The sequence below is a fragment of the Procambarus clarkii genome, chromosome 5 (genome assembly GCF_040958095.1).
Source record: "Procambarus clarkii isolate CNS0578487 chromosome 5, FALCON_Pclarkii_2.0, whole genome shotgun sequence".
Lineage (NCBI taxonomy): Eukaryota > Metazoa > Arthropoda > Malacostraca > Decapoda > Cambaridae > Procambarus > Procambarus clarkii.
In genome coordinates, this window is record NC_091154.1 from 35,147,281 (window position 1) to 35,167,213 (window position 19,933).

General features: G+C 35.0%; 1 protein-coding gene across 2 annotated transcripts in view; it reads right to left on the reverse strand.

The window, feature by feature from the left end:
• The window catches only part of yem (yemanuclein), a 75,179-nt gene that overhangs the window by 25,077 nt on the left and 30,169 nt on the right, over positions 1 to 19,933 (reverse strand). For both annotated transcript variants that reach the window (XM_069301081.1, XM_069301083.1), the window contains exons 10-13: positions 18,662 to 18,820; positions 17,954 to 18,034; positions 4,274 to 4,378; positions 3,874 to 4,059 (exon numbers count right to left, since the gene is read on the reverse strand). In XM_069301081.1, the coding sequence (XP_069157182.1) occupies positions 3,874 to 4,059; positions 4,274 to 4,378; positions 17,954 to 18,034; positions 18,662 to 18,820 (531 nt within the window). The remainder of the gene's footprint in view (positions 1 to 3,873; positions 4,060 to 4,273; positions 4,379 to 17,953; positions 18,035 to 18,661; positions 18,821 to 19,933) is intronic.

Here is a 19,933-nt window from a genome sequence, read left to right on the forward strand (position 1 = left end):
GACTGCAAACACTGCATTTGCCTCATGAAGGAGACCATCTATAAAATGAACTTTGTTGAATTTGCATGTTTTTATACCCTGGATGTTGGTAAATATAAATGATGTTATAGTGTTTATGGAAGCGCTGGATGCTTTACTTGGTGTTAATATGTAAAGCTCTGGTAGGGAGGCCACTGTGTTTGCATCCCCTCTAGCATTTGACCATGATGGTGGTAGAGTCTGGACACTTTTAGCCATTCTTTTCCTCTTTCTCTTGTTAAAAAATCATCCTGGTCGATTGAGTTTGGGCTGTTTTCATAGTGGCGGTCTGTCAGTTTTATTCGCCTGGTACCTCTTATACGAAATGCTGGACAATCAGTATTGAAGCATTCTTTCCTGTCTAAAGAGTTCTTGCAAATTTCTGGGTGAAAGAATTCACAGCTTTTGGTACATTTACCCGTACTGAGGAGGTGGGGAAAGTGAGGGGGGGGAAGGGGCTGCGCGGACGATTGATGTAACGACATTAGTGACGTTTGCTTGTTTTAGTTTTGGAGTTCTGTTTTGTTACACCTACCTTTCTGGGTGCCAAACCCCCAGTCGATGGCAGACATGGGATGCTTCCAAACACATGGGGGTTTCCATAGGCCACTGCTCCTCGTGCCTCTCTAAGAGGGCCAGGTTCTGGCTCGTGATCCGCAATAAATAAGAACTCCATTGACTGATGCCACAGTCTAATACAGTACAGACATATCAGCCTGGTAAGCTCTCGGTAGCCGTAGGGGCTCCCCACAAAAAGATCTCCGTTTCTTGCTGAGCTCAAATGTAAAATTATTGCAACAAAAGCTACTGACTACTGCTGACCTGTAGTTTATCACTGAGCAGTGGCAAAGAGCTCTATGCTAAGTAAGATATCAGTGAGAATCAAATGTGTCCCCCAAAATACATTAACACTTTCGCGCTATCTGGACGCGCCGGCGAGTTCGGTTTCGTCTAACGTAAACGCATAGTGGACATAAAGTTATGTCTACTTTTAAAATATTTGTATAAATTTCAATTTTTATCCGATTTACTTTGGGTTTGTTTCAAACTGCGCGCTATGAGGCTCTCTTTCTCACCACTAGGCTGCATGGTACAATAAGTTCATGAAAGGTGTGGATAACTTCGATCAAATGGTATTTTGTCCCAAACGGGTTGCAGGTGGGTGACTTTAGCCGTTTATACTGGTAATTCTTCCCCCATATCATGTATTATATGCATATGTCTGTTTAGGGAATTTTATTCCGATCAATATACAACCAAAAATAACTGTGTGCAACAAGTATAATCTTGACAAACATAACAAAAGTAAAAATATCTCGTGTATGTTTGACGCTCACTGATATGTTCCAGCGTTGTTTTATATTTGTCGCTATTCTAACTTACGCTTTGTTGATATTTTTTACCTATGGGCACATAGAACATTCTATTGCGAACACATTGACATAAAAATGAATGACGTACATAGAAAATTAATGTCATGAGAGTGAAATAAGTATAAACTTTCAAAGCGCCGTGCGTCGTCCCGTCACCGATACCGGGTAACAATTTCACCACTTCCCACACTCTTGCGGGCGGGCTGCATCATTATTCTACGCTTATATTCATATCACCGTGTTGGGAATTTCATTGCGAGTCCATTGATACCAAAATTAACGCTGTAGAACAAGTGTGGAGGTGATTACAATCCCAAGAGTAAAAACATTTTGTTGCTGATGGGCGCTCACGGCGAGTCATCTACGTAGTTATTTATTTGGTGCTGGTATCCCTATATGTTTCGTGACTTATTTTACTAATGTTCTTCTAGAGAATTTTATTGCGAACACGTTGGTACCAAAATGAAATACGTAGCATGAGAACTAAGGTCAGAAGAGTAAAAAGAGTATACACATTTTTGTTTTTACGCTTAAGCAATAAAAACGCAGCGCGCACATTCGGTTGGCTGAGTGACCTTTGCGGAGAGCGCGAAAGTGTTAAGTGACTATTAACCCTTAAACAGCGCATATTGGCCCAGAAGCGAAAAATATTCCAAATATGTAAAAATAACTTAAAAATGTTAAACAAATCTCCAACTTATTAGCTTCAGTGTCGTGAAACTTTCATCAGAATATTTTCAGAAATTGATTTTAGACAAATTATTTTATTTATTATGGAAGCGCTGGATGCTTTACTTTGCTTTACTAATTCTACAAAATTAGAACGTTTTGTTGATAAGAACAGCTCTAATTAACTGGAACTGAGGGATAACGCAGTAATAAAGAGATGCAAGCACCTGTCCAATGCACAAAAAAGAAGAATAGCAGTAAGAAGTGTCCACAAAATGGCTATGCAGCTGGAGACTTTACAGCATTGCTGAGTAATACATAATAACACAAATAATAATGAGTATGTTATTATGCTCTATTTTGTTATATATCATATAAATACATTGTCCAATGTAATATGTTACTTTCATTAATGTCCCAAATTAGTTTATTTTTAAGATTTTAGTTTTATCTCCATTGTTTATTATCTGATTTTGCTGTAACCTTTACATCCTGAAGAGTGCATACCTTTCCCTAACTATGTGAAGTTAGAATGAAATTGGTCAACAAATAAATCAGTCACAACTTGCAGAACTTGGAACTTTGAATTTTTTTTTATTTTTTTTTTCTCAGAAACTAAAGAGGCAGATTCTTTGCCTCTTTAGGTTGTTTTGATGATTAGGGATCATATTAAGGCTTTTTCACTTATATAAAGTATACTCTAAATATATCCCCCTAAATCATTATAATTATTATAATTACCCCTATTTTTTTTTTTTGGGGGGGGGGGGGGGGGAGGTTATTTCTTCTTGACTTCATTTCAACACATATTGACCTACAACTTTCACATATTCGAATACGAATGCCAAACAATGTTTATTAAAACATACAATTAAATTAACGAATTAGAACTATCTTTATTCATTCTCGATAACTTCAATTATCTCTGAAACTAGTTTCAAATTTGAGTGGCTTCTAAAATTACAGTTTTTTGACCGATCCTCACCATTTTGACACATTGTGTGCTCAGCTGTCTGTTCTACAATCCCTTCAGAATGGATTTTTCATAAACCCTATACATTTGGAGTTATAATTGTTTTGGTCTAAATTTGCCACATATTTCAAATGCAATATTAACAATTTTTTTACAGTAAACTATACTGTACTGAAAACCCATATTCTAATTTGATGAAAATGAAGATCATATGCTATTCTGAGAGAATAACAACACCAAATGAAAAATTGGTAATAGTTTATAATTTTTATTCCGGTTTGAAAATCTTAAGTTTTCAATACTGTATTCAATTTTAAAATCAATTTTGATTCCCTTGTTTTTCAAGTTACATTGTGATCATTTAGACAAAGTTGCCTAGTTGATTACGAACAAAAATTTAAGGGTTTGTGCAAGTTTTAAAAACTTGAGGTATGTCAAATTGTGTATGTATATTTTGCGCGGTTTAAGGGTTAAATGAAAATGACAAACTGAGAGAAAATTATATAGCAGATAAAAGTAAGAATAAATTTCATGAACAAGCTGGCACTGACCGATTGTTTTGAACACAGCTAGCAAGAAATCAGCAAATCAATGATAAAAGCGACACAAGCATCTAAGGATTCTCCCCAAACAAGGAAATTTTAGGGTTGTTATTTTCTAGGATGTCAAAATTAAAAGTAAATCAGTGGCAACAAGAGGATATTGTAAGTGAATTCAAGAAGCTAAATTTTGAGAAATAAGTAACACTCCAGATCAAATGATCAAACCCCCAGCTCTGCAGTATTAACTACAAGCAGCAAAATAACTGATATTATAAGTGAAACTGACAATTATACTCACGTAATTACTGCATGTGATTCATTACTTTCCTTATACAGAATGTTTACATTCATCCATCCCTTGGGCCAGATAGAACGAACCTCAGAATCTAAAAACCTTCGTATATTCTCCTCAGGAGTTTCTGAGCGCTTCCTTATCATTTGCCAAAACTGGACTCTTACATTCACAACATCACACAGAAGTTTTCTAAAGAATAAAAAAAAAAAAAAAAAAACAGTATTATTCTATAAGCTACTAACTGATTATATAAATTACAATTTAAATTATGAATCTGCAAGTAACCATGCAGGAAAAGGTATATATATTACTGTACTACGTTTAATACAAATGATAATAACGTGTAAAAATATATGAATCTTTCAGCGTGTTAAAAATTATAAGCCGAGGATAACCTTCTTACCTAATTTCTTCTGTGAATATAAATTTCTTCTTAGGGAGTTTGCTTTTCTTCTTATCACCATCTTCATTGTTATCGTCTTTGTTCTGAGTGATTCCATTTTCACCCCTGATTATAAAGGGGGAAACAAATGGTTAAAAAGAATCGATGTAGAGAATCTTAAACTATAAACTCCCAAACACATCCTGCCCCTTAACATTATACCAGTTTTATTAGATTTTTTATCCTTCCCTATAACTACTCATAATCTTTATTACATTCCAACCCACTAATCAAGTGCAAGCTACCTTAGCAAATATTAGTTCACCATAATCTTGGTCATCCAACACTTTAACTAGTAGTGCATTATGAAAATGGCAAATGAAGATTTTCCTCTTTTAAGTCTTGATTATTTTATATTTTCTTTTCACCAGCTTAGTCTAGGACCTCAAAACAGAGTGACAAGTTCTGTAAATACCAATACTCACTATCTCTATGATTATTAATTTAAAATGTAATTTGCATCAATAGAAGCAAAAATATACAACTTTATCAATAGGGAAGCAAAACTATTACAGATAATGAAGACTAAATTAAAGTTATGCAAGATGTTTTGCATGGGAGTGAGCCAACAAAGGTAAAAATGGAAGTGAATGAAGGCAGGGGAAAACTTTGCTGAAAATCCAACTCTACATAGCTAATATGTCTCTGATTACACAATATTCCCCAAATCTGACCAAGTTAACCTCACTTATTCTGGGAAGATATCTTGACCAAGCATTTTCCATAATGTGTAGCCATCTTAGTAATAAAGGAATAAAATAAAATGTATTATGGATTTCATACATCATTCTCATAAGTTTAATATTTTGTTCTTTAATTTCATTTTCCACACAAGTAGTGACACGACACATTAAACTGAAAGTCCTAGATGCAGAGCAAATAAAATGGAACCTGATAATTTAGCTTTTTCTAAACTTGAGACTGAGTTTCAAGGTCTATACATTCAGAGGTGCTGCCCTGTATATGTAGCCCTTCCCTAAGATATAGCAATAACCCCAACTAATGTAAATAAAGCATACATACAGTGAGATAATTGTCTTCCAGTGTTTTTTGATAACCAAGTTATGGAGCCAACACCAACATGACTAAGGTTTTATGTTGACATCTAAATAATAAAGAGGTGCAATTCATATTTTAACTCTAAAAAACCAGGAATAAAAATAATGTATTCCTTGCTCTGATATCTCGATAATATACTTCAATCAATTAGATTTCAATACACACATACAGTCACAGGAGTAAGAAGGAATTTACTGTTAAGACTATTTACAGTAATGTAATGAAGCACCAAACTGTACAATAAACTGTATACTGTATTAAAAAAAATAAAAATAAAATTAGAGATCAGAAGTGGGAGGAAATTACAAGGCCTAAATGCTATGACAAAATGTTCTACAGGCAAGACTGCTGTAATGGTAGAAACATAAAATAGATTGGATTAGTGAGTACTAAAGGCAGTTAAACATAAAACAAAAAGAATTACTATTTAATCAGATTCAAAACAAAAGTAAGCTTTGAAGCAATATTAACATGTTTTGTGAAATCATCGGGTTTGGATGTAGCATAATCTTTATTCACCTGTCTTTTAACAAATAATGTACTCAAATTGTGCATATGCATTAATCATGAAATAAAAATGCAAAGAACTTTAAATGTATGAAACTAAAAGTGCATTCAGGCTAATTATTAAAAAATAAATGTCAATGTTCTCATTAAATCTGATTTCAGCCAATAAAAAACATTTTGTCATAGTAAACAAAACATTGCTCATTATTCTCCACTAGTTTAGTGAAGGAATTTAAAAGATTTGGATTATTCCCAAAGATAAACCATCTGACTGTCAAAATGGAAGAGTGCAGCATTTTTGTGTATAACAAAATGTCTAGCATTTTTGTGTAAAAAGAAAATGAAAATAAAAAAAGCCAGACAAGTTGTACCTGGCCCCTGTGCACATGCAGATTGATTTATTCTCTCTCTTCTCAACATTATTATATATACATATATATATATATATATATATATATATATATATATATATATATATAAATATAAATATAAATATATATATATATATATATATATATATATATATATATATATATATATATATATATATATATATATAATACACACACATATATATATATATATATATTATATATATATGTATTATATATATATATATATATATATATATATATATATATATATTCAACCCGTTCTCGCAAATTCGTAAAGTCAATATTGACTTATTAAGTACGTGCATAGGTGATATACTAAACATAATAGATACCCTTAAAAAGATTCATAGAAAACACCGACTTTACCTAACCTTGTTAGTATCTTAAGATAAGCATCTTATTGATTCGTAATTACAATTATTACTTAACCTATACCTATTATAGGTTAGGTAATAATTGTAATTACGAAGCAATAAGATGCTTATCTTAACATACTAAGTAGGTTAGGTAAGGTTGGTGTTTTCTATGAATCTTTTTAAGGGTATCTATTATGTTAAGTATGTCACCTATGCACATATTTAATAAGTCAATATTGACTTATTAAATTTGCAAGAACGGGTTGATATATATATATATATATATATATATATATATATATATATATATATATATATATATATATATATATATATATATATATATATTTATTATGCAACAACAATCACAAAAACACTGATCCAAATACAGTATGCGGAAAACCACATGTGAAAAACAGTGAATGCCTAACGTGTTTTCGGCTCAATTTGCCTTCATCAGAGCAAAATAGGATGAAGAAGGAAATGTGGTAGGCAGACCTTATACCCACCAGGGCAGGTCACCTTACCACCAAGATAGGGGGAATGAAACCTATGGATAAAAGGGGACAAAAAAGGCAAAGGAAAGGGGCAAATAAGGATAACTGTACAAAACAAAAACACTGGATAATATATACAAGTGCAGCTGGATGGAAATAAATAAATAAACGCAGGTTAAATGGATGCTATATTGTATTGACGTGTTATATTGAAGCTTACATGGGGATCTAATTTGTATATGCTAGGGCTTACATTAAGGCTGTTGTTACATTGTTTGATCACATTCTCGCATTTCACATTTCATTTGACTCAATCACATTTCGTTTAACCACTGCACTGCGCAAAGCGCCTTTAGGCGCTCAGAGAGTTGTGCTCTTTGTTTTTTAATTTGGCTATATTTTAATGTTTTTTAATGTTTTCATTGCTATTTGTGTTTTGAAATGGAAATAGTTGACTTTGGAAACATTTTGACATTAAATTTACCTGAACATTTGTAAAAATAACAAAAATATGTCCTTGACAATTGCACCAAGACGTTTTTGCCGAAAATAGGTGAGCAGTGCAAGGGTTAACGAAACCCTTACTTTTAACAATACATTTCGCCCCTCTGAAGTCGATAGAATGATCACATAAACTGGAAAGTAAATACAATGCACTGAAGTGCTGGGCTGTACAAATAGCATATGAATGTCGTTTTAAACGTGAGGAAAGAGATTTACCAGTCTGGCCGATGTAAACACATACACACTCATTGCAAGGGATGGAGTAAACACATCCTGCTACAGACGAGGGCGAGTTTTTAATTAACATGGACTTAACTGTATTATTATTTTTGAGCACTGGGTTAATATTAAGGTTTTTCAGGGCTGGGGGCAAGATTTACTAGTCCATCAAAATATGGTAATACTAACGAGTTTTTTCGACTTCAGAGGGGCGAAATGTATCGTTAAAAGTAAGTTTCGTTGTACAGTTATCCTTATTTGCCCCTTTCCTTTGCCTTTTTCATCCCCCTTTTATCTGTAGGTTTCATTCCCTATCTTGGTAGTCAGGGGACTTGCCCTGGCGAGTGTAAGGTCTGCCTACCACATTTCCTTCTTCATTCTATTTTGCTCTGATGAAAGAGAATTGAGCCAAAAATGCTTTTAGGATTCTCTATTTTTTACATGTGGGTTTTTCTGAATATATAAATATAAATAAATAAATATATATATATATATATATATATATATATATATATATATATATATATATATATATATATATATTATATATATATATATAATAATTATATATTATATATATATATAATATATATATAATAAAAAGTTGGAATAGGAGAGTTTTATCTTTTAGTCCAAATGGATGCTCTATACAACCCAAAGCCAATGAATTCGTGAAGTGTTTCAGTGTGTAGAATAAAGCAGACAGAAACCAGCCACCTTTCATAGACTGAGAAACCTGGTTTTCACAAGTAAGTACTGTACTGTAATGATTTTCAGCTTTGGTTTTAATCCAGGTCATATCATAGCTAATGAGGTGTTATCAATTGTTTCAGTTTTCCTTTTCTATACAGTATTTAAATTTTTCTAATTATATTTAATGAAAATTTGTTTCTTGCAGATATAGTATACTTATCTCACGATTTAGAAGCACCTACTTTGTAATTAACTCTACTCGGTAAGCAATTTTAAGAACACCACCAAACAGATGGTAAAGGTTTTCCTCTGCAGAAACATTTTAATACATTGATAAGCTGGGACTACATAAGTTCTTCATTACACAGCCCTTGCATGTGCAGTTTGAGCTCCATGACACCAACTCAGACTGCACAATGAATTACTACAAGTATTTCCACCACAGGTTTAACAATGTATACAGAAATTCTTCAGAGAACAGCCTAAACTTATGCAAGAACATCATTTAACCAGGTTATTCAGTTTGAGCACACGTCCCAGTCACCATCAGCAGTTAACAAGTGGTATGGGGGACCTTACCAGAAGTGATAATACAGCTCCCAGTACTGTTGGGGGCTGTTGGTGGGTGAGACAAGATACTTCAGTAACTGGCAACACCTCACATATACATTTCCATTTTAATTCATATGTATCATTGACTGTTTTGGCAGGTAACTTGAGGAAATATCTTAGTCAATTTACATGAAAGATATTATTTTTCATATACAGTACTCTATATTAGCCACAAAATGCAGTGCAAACTATTGATAGTTTGGCTGTTTTTTGCTTATTTAAGAAATACTGTACTTTTGAATTGTTTGCTTTAGACTAAATGGCTAGAAGTTTCTAAGAGTATTCTGAAGATTTGGTACATTTTCACTTTAGCAATAATACTAACAAACCTGTAGACTCTTTGTTACAATGTTACTTCAAGAATTACAAAAGAAAAAATTAGAAAAAGAAACACACTAAACTAAAAAATTCATAAATACTGTTTAAGATAGCTACTGGCTCATTAGGATCAGGGTTTCACTACATGTTAATGATGATGGTGAAGACTGTCTGGCAAACTTTACATATTATATAAAAAAAAGATACAGTACTGTACTTTATATCAACTCTTCTGTAGAGGTTTCTTATTTCTCACATTTACTGCATTTCATAATACTGTAGGAGCAATCATGCATATCAAACCATTCAGTGTAACCTTTCTGATTAATAACCTATTATCATGAGCTCAGCTTATCTTTGAATCATATGTCCAACTTAAACAAATAAAAAATAAAAAATAAATATAAAAAGCTAATGCTTCCCCTAATTTATGATTATTTCTTAGCACAGTTACATTCCATGCCTCTATCAGTAATTGTCCAAAATTACTAACCCCCTCTCAACCACATACAACCTGTATACTGTACTTATTTTACATTTCTGAAGCTGTTTGAAAAATTAAAACTTGGATTTTGGAATCAAAATGTTTGCAAATTAATGTTTGAGTATAGATGCAGCAAATTTATATATATGCATGGCATTACCGAGCTTCACAAAGATCACAAAAAATCACAAGGATCAAAATGCACTGGTGTGCCATGTCTGTATGTACACAGGTAGTGAGTAGCAAGAGTTACCGCACTGTATCCCATAAGCGCTGCCCCATTTTTTGGCATGGTATTCGAATGACTGCTCATCAAAATCCATCGGAACCCAGCATTGAATATAATGAAACGCCTCTTTCTGGTAGAGCCTGGTGGCTCCCTGAAGCTATCTTGCTGAGATTGTTCAATACTAAAAGTCACTTCAGTTGCAGAAGTTCTGTTTGGCTAACTGGTGCCAAGTGCCAGAATCTGGTCCCCCCTTATACGGGCACAGGAAGCGAATGACAATTTGCTACCACACCCGGAAAAGCATCCAGAACATTAGCAACGCTTTACAGACAACTAGAGGGTTTGCAGAAAACGAAGCCTCGTAACTGTCCGAACAACTCACATAGAACAAGAGATTCACTGAAACTAGTTTGAAACTCATTAGTACTGATCACTACCACCAGGCGGCCCAGCCCCTACTCACAGCCGGCTCCCCTGTCCAGTCAGTTCTGGAGCTGTTGAAGAACCCCTGGACTCTTTGGAGCTGGAACCAGGGAGGGGGAGGGGGGAGACCAGAAGCAGGGCAAACCACATCCACAGGGGAAGAACCACATCCACAGGGGAAGGAAGAAGAAATGCAGACTTAGGTCCAGATGGAGATCACCAGCTCCTCAAATTCCAGGTCCCTAAACACCATACAGGTCAATTCTGGGGCATCTAGACAATTACTGTTTCATAAATGAGTAACCTGAGCAAAGCTAACTCGAAAAGTGGCAGCTGCCTGAAAAGCTTCTTAACACTTTGGTGCATTCCAGCAGACCGTCGTTGTCACCAATATTATTAATCACACCGCACGTGTGCCCCTCTCGGGAGGCACGAGAAAAAATATTTGTATAAAATCCATTTATTATCCGATCAACTTGGGAATAGTTTACAAATGTTTGCCATGAAATTTACGTTTTCTCTAATAGCCGAACAGCTTATTAAAGAGAACGGCGTGGCAGTGAATCATCGTGGTAAAACAATTGTATTATTGACACGACGAGTATAATCGACGTAGTTTTTATATATGTTGCCGGTCGAACGCATCCTTATGTGACCTTTAATACTTATGTTCTTATAGAACATTCTATTGCGAGCACATTGGTACAAAAATGAAATACATACATCGACAAATAATGTCAGGACAGTGAATTGAATATACACTTTTCAAAGCGAGTTTCGCCAATATGCCGCCGCGGGTAACACTTCGGCCACTTCCCACACTGTTTTGGGTGGGCTACGACATTGAATCTATATTTATATGCATATGTCCGTGTAGAGAATTTTATTGCGATTCCAATGATACCACAATTAGCGATGTAGGACAACTGTAGGCTTCGCAACCATTAAGAGAGTGGAAACATTTTGTTGCTGTTTGGCGCTCTCGGCTAGTGATCTGAATAGTTTTTTATTTGGTGTTGATAATCCTTATGCATTGGCGGCATTTTATAGATATGTTCTTATAGACAATTTTATTGCGAACACAGTGATACCAAATTTAAATACGTGCGCCTTCAATTATTGTCAGGACAGTCAAAAGAGTGTACACTTTTTCGGTCTTACCGCGTAGGCGCGCGAAGCGCCGAAAGCATCTAGGGTATGATTTTTTTTTGAACGCTGAGAGTGCGAAAGTGTTAACATGAAGCTGAATCAACATGGGAAGAATCCCAGCTAGAACAAATCTCACAGGACTCAAGGTCGTAGGCATCACTGACCCAGCAGGCAGCATGGTGGAGACAGAAAGAATAATCGCCTGGTAATAAAGACTAACACCCTTCAAGCGTGCACTTAGCGAGCGCGAGTTTAATGACTGCTCCATAACGAACCACTTCAGAGACCAGCGAGGGCATTGTCAGGGCCTGAAGGTAACTAACCAAGGTGAAATCCTAGGCACTGGGGCTGTCAATACCTACCTTCTTGTTGCTTTCGGGGATCAATGTCCCTGTGGCCTGGTCTGACCCACTCACTGGAAGAGGCATCATCAAATTCAGCCAAAATAGCCAGGCTATAAATGGTGACTATGGAGTGCCACATAAACAAACACACAAACTCCAGCACACCCCAGCACATCCAAAAAAACTCGCCCAGCTAAGCATACAAATGGAGTTGTCACAGACCCGTGGTTAGCCCAAGTGGCATAGCTTCTCAGGGGCAAACTCTCAAACACACCATAAGAAGATAACTTACTGTGCAAGGGTAGCACTAGCAGGCACCCAGGGAAGAAAGCCCTGATCGTATGCAGCCAGAATCACAACACAAGCCAAGGTCACACAACAAGCCGGAACCAAAACATGCCCATGAAGCTAACATTAAAATAAAGGAGGTTAACACAAGCAAATTGCCCTTGCAAGGCAATCAAAGTCCAAAGGATGGCCAGCACCTAGCTTGATGCTGTGGGCTTGCCCATGACTGGCAAACCAAAGCACTACAGGTAGAAATATCCACCATAACATCAGGCTTAAGCCAGGCTGCCTGGTGAAGACTGATACTAAAAAGTTTCAAACTAGTTTGAATGAATCCTTTATTTGAGCTAGTTTTAGTGAATTCTTTATTCTGTGTGAATTGCTTACAGAGTTGTTTTGCAGTTTCAAGGCTTCATTTTTTGTGAACCCTCCAGTTGTCAGCAAAGCTTTGCTGACTTTCTGGATGCTTTTACCAGTGAGTCGGTAAATTGTCACTTGCTCCCTGCACATCTGTGAAGGGACCAAGTCTGGTCTGTTTACCAGTAGGCTATTAGGGACTCCTGGAGCTGATCAGACTCGTGTCTAGAGCTATCTTAGTGCGGCTAGCTTCAGAAAGCCACCATTTGACCCCTTCAGAAAAAATAAAGAGTTGTGGTGTGACAATATGGACAAAGGGCCATATCTAGATTACTGAGGTAATTCTACAAAACCCACATAGTGAAAACTTTGAGTTGAACATTTATTGCAAAACTAAAAATTTATCATGAATGCAAACAATCATCTGGCAAGTAATACCTGAACAGGAAATGAGGTTAAAAGATGCAACTAAAAAATCATAATTCTATTTTTAAATTAGATCCTGGAAGCATTTTATAATGGCATACTTGGCAATGAATGTGAGAAAGAGAATGAGGAGTGGTGATGACTTATCTAGACTTAGTACAGTACTGTGTTCACAAGGAAGATGAATAATTTCAAATACAGTATTTGACTTCCATTAAAAAAATTACATGGCAATGATAAGTACTGCAAAGTACTGTAAAGTACAGCATTTAATTAAGTATGATACTGTGCCAGAAAAAAGTAGAGATGTGAAATTTAATTATAAGAGGGATAAGTACAGTACTGTATATGGAATAAATGAGTATTTCAAATATATTGAATATGCCAGATTCAGAGAAAAGTTGTCAATGTAATGTATGCAAAAATTTGTGATGTACTGTATTGTATATGCAAAAGGAACTCAGGAGCACAAATAAAAGCAGCATGAGAGGCGGATTAAGAAAGCGATTAAAAAGTAATTAAGACAAAAGTTAAATTATCAGCTACCCCAAATGTTCCAGCAATATAAACAAGCCAGAAATAAGTATAAGAATGGGAAGGAGAGAGAGGAGCACAACTCTGGAAAAATAGGATTGTGGGCCAGAATCAAGTCTACCCCTCAACTTTTTTTTATAGTTTGAATAAAGCAAATTACAGATTAATGATAAAACTCAGAATTTGAAAGTTGACAGTACATTTGTAGAGAGGAAATGATATGTATGTGAAGAACTTAATTATAGGATCCAAGGTGTATTTGTAAAGCATGAAAGGAAAGATAATGTCACCGATTTTTTTTTCACTGTTTTTTCAGTAATAATATTCAATAGAGTCATTTCGGAAATTTATAATAAAATGTGTGGAACATCGGTATGCTCAAGAATATTCATGTCACTAATAGGAACACCATATTATATCCTTAGAACAATAAAACACACTGTTTCACTGTTATTTCACTGTATAGACACGTTATATCTACATTTTTAAGCAATATTACAAACCCATACGCAATTCTGGTGGGTGTGGTAATCTCGCAACCATTGATTCAAGCACAGCATAGCACCACATGCTTGTCAGTTGCCAACAGCACCTGATAAAACAATGTGCCTACCGATATACTATGCACATCGCTAACTCTAGCCACAGCACTGCTATTATCAGAATCCTGGTCACTAAATCCTGAATATGAAAATTGTTCACATGTTCATTTCCTAAAGGAACATGAGGTCCTGTTTCATGATATGTACACACACCAAACTGTTGTGTGCTCTGGATATCTGCCGTAAGCTGTTAACACCACCATCAGTAGTGGGGTAAACTGAAATCTCAGCCTTGTACATGGTCTTTATCACTATCATTGATAAATAATTGCATTTATTTCATCATTAACCCTTCAACTGTGCACCACGATCATGGTTGTTTATTCCATGGTGCATACCACAACCAGGTTTTTTTAGGACTAACAAAAGATTTAAAACAGGTGCTCACAGCACCGCTGTGCAGCCAGGGGCCACACCACCACTAAAATAAGTAACTGTTATTATTATGCGATGATAGTATCATAGATGATCCTGATTGATAAAGACTGTACAAGTTTCTGATATCAGTGAACATAATGTTAGCTATGATGGTTATCGAGTGAGACAGACAGCCACAGCACTCGGACATTATTTCATGTATCTTCACATCACAAAATGACCTCATACTCCTTCACAATATAACCTTGTGGAAATGGATTCGTATTTAAGATTTAGTGACAGGAATTCAAAGCTTCCAAGTATTTCAGTGCCCAATGCATTTCTAAAGCATAATAAACCCAATTAGATAGAATTTTTTATCAGGTACTTAAAATAATCAACCAGAAGCAATAACTTGCACTACATTTCACCAACAAAAATGTAAGTTCCAAGACTGACAAATGGAGTATAAAGAACTCTTAAATAATAAAGCACTTTAGATAATTCTAACAGATGTGTATCAACTCATTAGTACTGTAATTTATTTCAAGACTGTTATGATTTTTAACCAAAAGCAAATACCCCATACAAATTTGATAAATTTTCAAAATTAAACCCTAGAACAAACATAACTGTCTGGGGCCCTCTAGATTTAGATTAACTCTAGTGCATTGCATGTTAATATGATTTGAGGCAATTTGATAAAATTGGGTGCCAAATGTAATGAAACGCTTTCTTCTAGCAGGTCTTAAATAGATCTTTGAACTAATGCACTGGTTCCATCAAACAATAGCATTACATAGCAGGCTTCCAAATCTTGTCTCATCCCATACAAGAAGCCATAAACAGAATCTGGGTCACTAAGAGACAATGGAGCTTGCCTCTCAGTAAAGGGGCATTTCATTGCTTTTCATGCACTGCATGGTTTTTGGGAGGGCCCCCTCACCAGCTACATGAGCTTACTCTTAAAAAAGGCCATGAACCAGGGGCCTGGATACTCACCCCTGGGGAACCAATTGTCAAGCTCGTACTGGAACAGGGAATAAAAGATCACATGTGTTTGGAGCAACAAACCTTTGGGACTAGGAATCAAACTCCACTGAGGGTCAAAGGGCAACCACAGACCCCCCCCTCTGAAAACCACACCACCACATGACCATTCCCGTCACAAATGAGGAAAGACCAGGTAGGATGCCAACATTTCGATTGGAGTCCAGAGCCTGCACCGAGAAAATCGAAAAAGCATCACTAAGGAAGCACCTTAACTCTGGAAAGCTGATTCCCGATGCCCCTCCCAAAGAGAAAGTAATCAATGCAGAGATAGTAGGCTCCCTAATATTAATCACATCCCAAATCCCAAGAGAGGGTGGCCCCTGATGCCACCTACAACACTTCTACATCTATCTGTACTTGCATCAAGAAACTACTTAGTAACCCGAACATATGAAGGAGACCAAGACTCCGAGAGTCGAAGCCAATCAAGGTGGCAGCCCACTAGGAGCACAAGATGAAGCCGGCATATACTTAGCACAAGTGTCTAAAACCAGATGCTCGAATATCTATGATATATGTGCTTGTGGACTATTCAAATCTTCATTTCTTTCTGAGCTCTGACATATCCTTGAGCACTTTTAAAATTTTTACTGTACTGAAATAATTGGAATTTATTACCGCCACATCATATTGTTAATTTTTGCCCAATGGAAGACACTAACAGCAATGAAAAGAGCTGATGCAAAAACACTAAGGGTCAGAGATGATGGACAACATTTCCATTTTACAACTCCTATGTATTCATACAATAAAACCAGGTTTGGAATTTATTGATCACATCTCATAACCCTAATGGAGGTATAGGACATCAATATATAAATTTAGATATGCATATCAAAATAAACTAATGACAGGAACTGATCCTCAAAAGTATATATACTCAACAGAGGCACTTAAAAAGAATTATGCTATAACCATGCAAAATTGGGGGAGGGGGGAAGAGACTGTTAAAATAATATAAGAAACCTTAGGCTAATTACAAACATTTTTGTCTGGGAAGAGCACAAGCAACTCTGAACTCTGTATTCTTTTGTGCAAATAAAACCTTAAAAGATTTGGCCTGAAGTTTTAGAATACTGTAGTCTAAAAAGAAAAGACTTCAAACCCAAACAAATTTAGAGTCAAGAAATATTCTTCAAGAGCCTGAGCATTCGATCACACCGACAGCTTAGCTGTAATCAGTGTTTCACACAGCAGGTGATTATGTTGCATACACGACGAACGATTCCAATAACTGTTTAAATTTTATCACCAGCAAATAATTTCGAGATTGCATCGATCCAGTTGAGTCTGTGCCTAATTACCTAGGTAACAACAAAACATATAATAACTGAAAAAGTATTATATATATATATATTATATATATATATGTATATTATATATATATTATATATATTATATATATATATATATATATATATATATATTATATATATATATATATATATATATATATATATATATATATATATATATATATATATATATATATATATATATATATATATATATATATATATATATATATATATATATATATATATATATATATATATATATATATATATATATATATATATATATATATATATATATATATATATATATATATATATATATATATATATATATATATATATATATATATATATATATATATATATATATATATATATATATATATATATATATATATATATATATATATATATATATATATATATATATATATATATATATATATATATATATATATATATATATATATGTCGTACCTAGTAGCCAGAACTCACTTCTCAGCCTACTATTCAAGGCCCGATTTGCCTAATAAGCAAAGTTTTCCTGAATTAATATATTTACTATAATTTTTTTCTTATGAAATGATAAAGCAACCCTTTTCTCTATGTATGAGGTCAATTTTTTTTTATTGGAGTTAAAATTAACGTAGATATATGACCGAACCTAACCAACCCTACCTAACCTAACCTAACCTGTATTTATAGGTAAGGTTAGGTTAGGTAGCCAAAAAAAGCTAGGTTAGGTTAGGTTAGGTAGGTTAGGTAGACGAAAAAACATTAATTCATGAAAACTTGGCTTATTAGGCAAATCGGGCCTTGAATAGTAGGCTGAGAAGTGCGTTCTGGCTATTAGGTACGACATATATATATATATATATATATATTATAGACACACACACACACATAAAGTTACATCAAAGCCAACACTGCTACTTACTTGGATTCTGCAGCTTTCTGACACTCTAAGGCATGCTGTTCAACTAATGGAGGCATGTGAGCATCAACAGCTTCCTTTAACCTGAAAAAAATTAGTTTTGTTAAGGCTATGTATGCATCAGTTAAGTGAATGTGCTTAAGAGCTGAGTATTACCACACAAACATTAAACTTCACATTGCCTTTCACCAACCACGCGTGATTCATTTAGTTAATTTTTCATTCATGACTCGATGCATATCTCAGAACCCCTGTGATATTGAGTCATAACATCCCAAATGACACTTACGTTTCTACAAGACAAGAAACATTTGAGGATCAAATATAACCCAATACTAAGGTAAACTACCTAAAACTGCATTATAAAACACAAAATGTTTCAAAGAATTCTTGGTACTGTGACTTGGTAATTATCAAACATATGTCTGAAAACAACTGATACTTCTCAGTAATTCCAACACCTGGAAGATAGGCCAGGCCCATATTTAGCAAAATAACAATAATACTGTAATAAGAAAAATGGTCAGATATATCCAACTAACTGCAAGGGGTCTGGATCAATTATTTCTGACAACAGCAAACTCTACTATAATTAATTAAACTACATGTTCAGAAAACCATAGTCCTGATTTTGAAAATCAATTTTGAAATCACTAAATTTCCATGATAGATATACAGTAATGTTTTAATTACATAAAATGCCAAACATACCTTCTCAATGGCTCTCTTAATCTATTTTCTTGTCTTTCAGTTAATAGGTTCTTAGCCCTTTTGACTAAAGTTTGAGTTCCACAAGGAAGATGCTGTGAGAGGTGGTTGTATATTTGCGTCTTCTTCCTTCCACCTAACTTATTCAACTTCATTTCAATACTGAAAACAAATGAGCATTATAAACTAGCTTACAGCTACAAACAAACTTTTTGAACCATCTCACATAAGTAAAAGAAATATACATTAAGATATATAGCTCCTAAAATCTACCTAATATTATCATCCTCATTAGTATATACTCTATGTTAGTGTTATTTTGTCAAACACACTTGCAATAACATTCTCTACTTTTATAGTCATAAATAGGCATTTTGTTATCAATGACAAAGTCCTTTAGGGGTGATGAATCAGGTATTAGCTGCAGCAGGAGAGTTCTTTCCAGCCCCACCTAGCAGGTATTTTGGCTGTGATCTGCCTCTAAGGCTGAGCAGTCGGTTACCCCTTTCATCCTTCAAAGCTGACGCCTCTCCAATGTTCACCATGGTGACCATTAGGATTTCTCGTCAGCCCTTTCCTACTAAGCTCAGTGATGGTGTGACTGGGGGACATCTGAGGGCCTTTTGATGGGCCTGGACTCAGGATGCTTGAACATTCAGCCTTGTGTATCAAAGCCTACATTAGAGTTGGTCTCCCTTCCTTGCCAGGTGCTTCTAGCTCCTTCCCAGCAGTATATGCCTATATTCTGGGCTGTCATTTGTGAACTGTCCAACCAAGGGGGTTATTGAAGTTACACTGCATCTCTGGATAGCATGCTGGCAATTTCTTGTTCTGAAGGAGGACCTTAATTCCTCAGTTTACCCTAGATCATTCCTTTTACAATAGAGTACTAAGATTTCTTTTCAAACTTTTGGGGGTACTGTAACTATTGCTTACTAGGTTTGAAAGTGTGTTGAATAAGTCTTAGTGTGTTTCCCCTGGAATAATGACACACTTTGTGGCTCATTCTGATTTACCTATAGTTAAGGAATTGGCTAGGGTTCATAGTAGACCATGTTTGCAACCATTTTTTTTTAGCTAAATTTGACTTCATAAATCTTCACCAGACTGCCTCAGCTGAACTACCACCTGACTCAGGTGGTAGTTCACTATTTCCAGGTTCTCAATGCCCAGGTATCTCAAGGACTTATTAGTTTGGCCTCCCAGTTTACAGTTTGGATTCTTAATTAGCTTTCAAAAGTCCCAATTGACCCCTTCATGGTCAGTAACATGGTT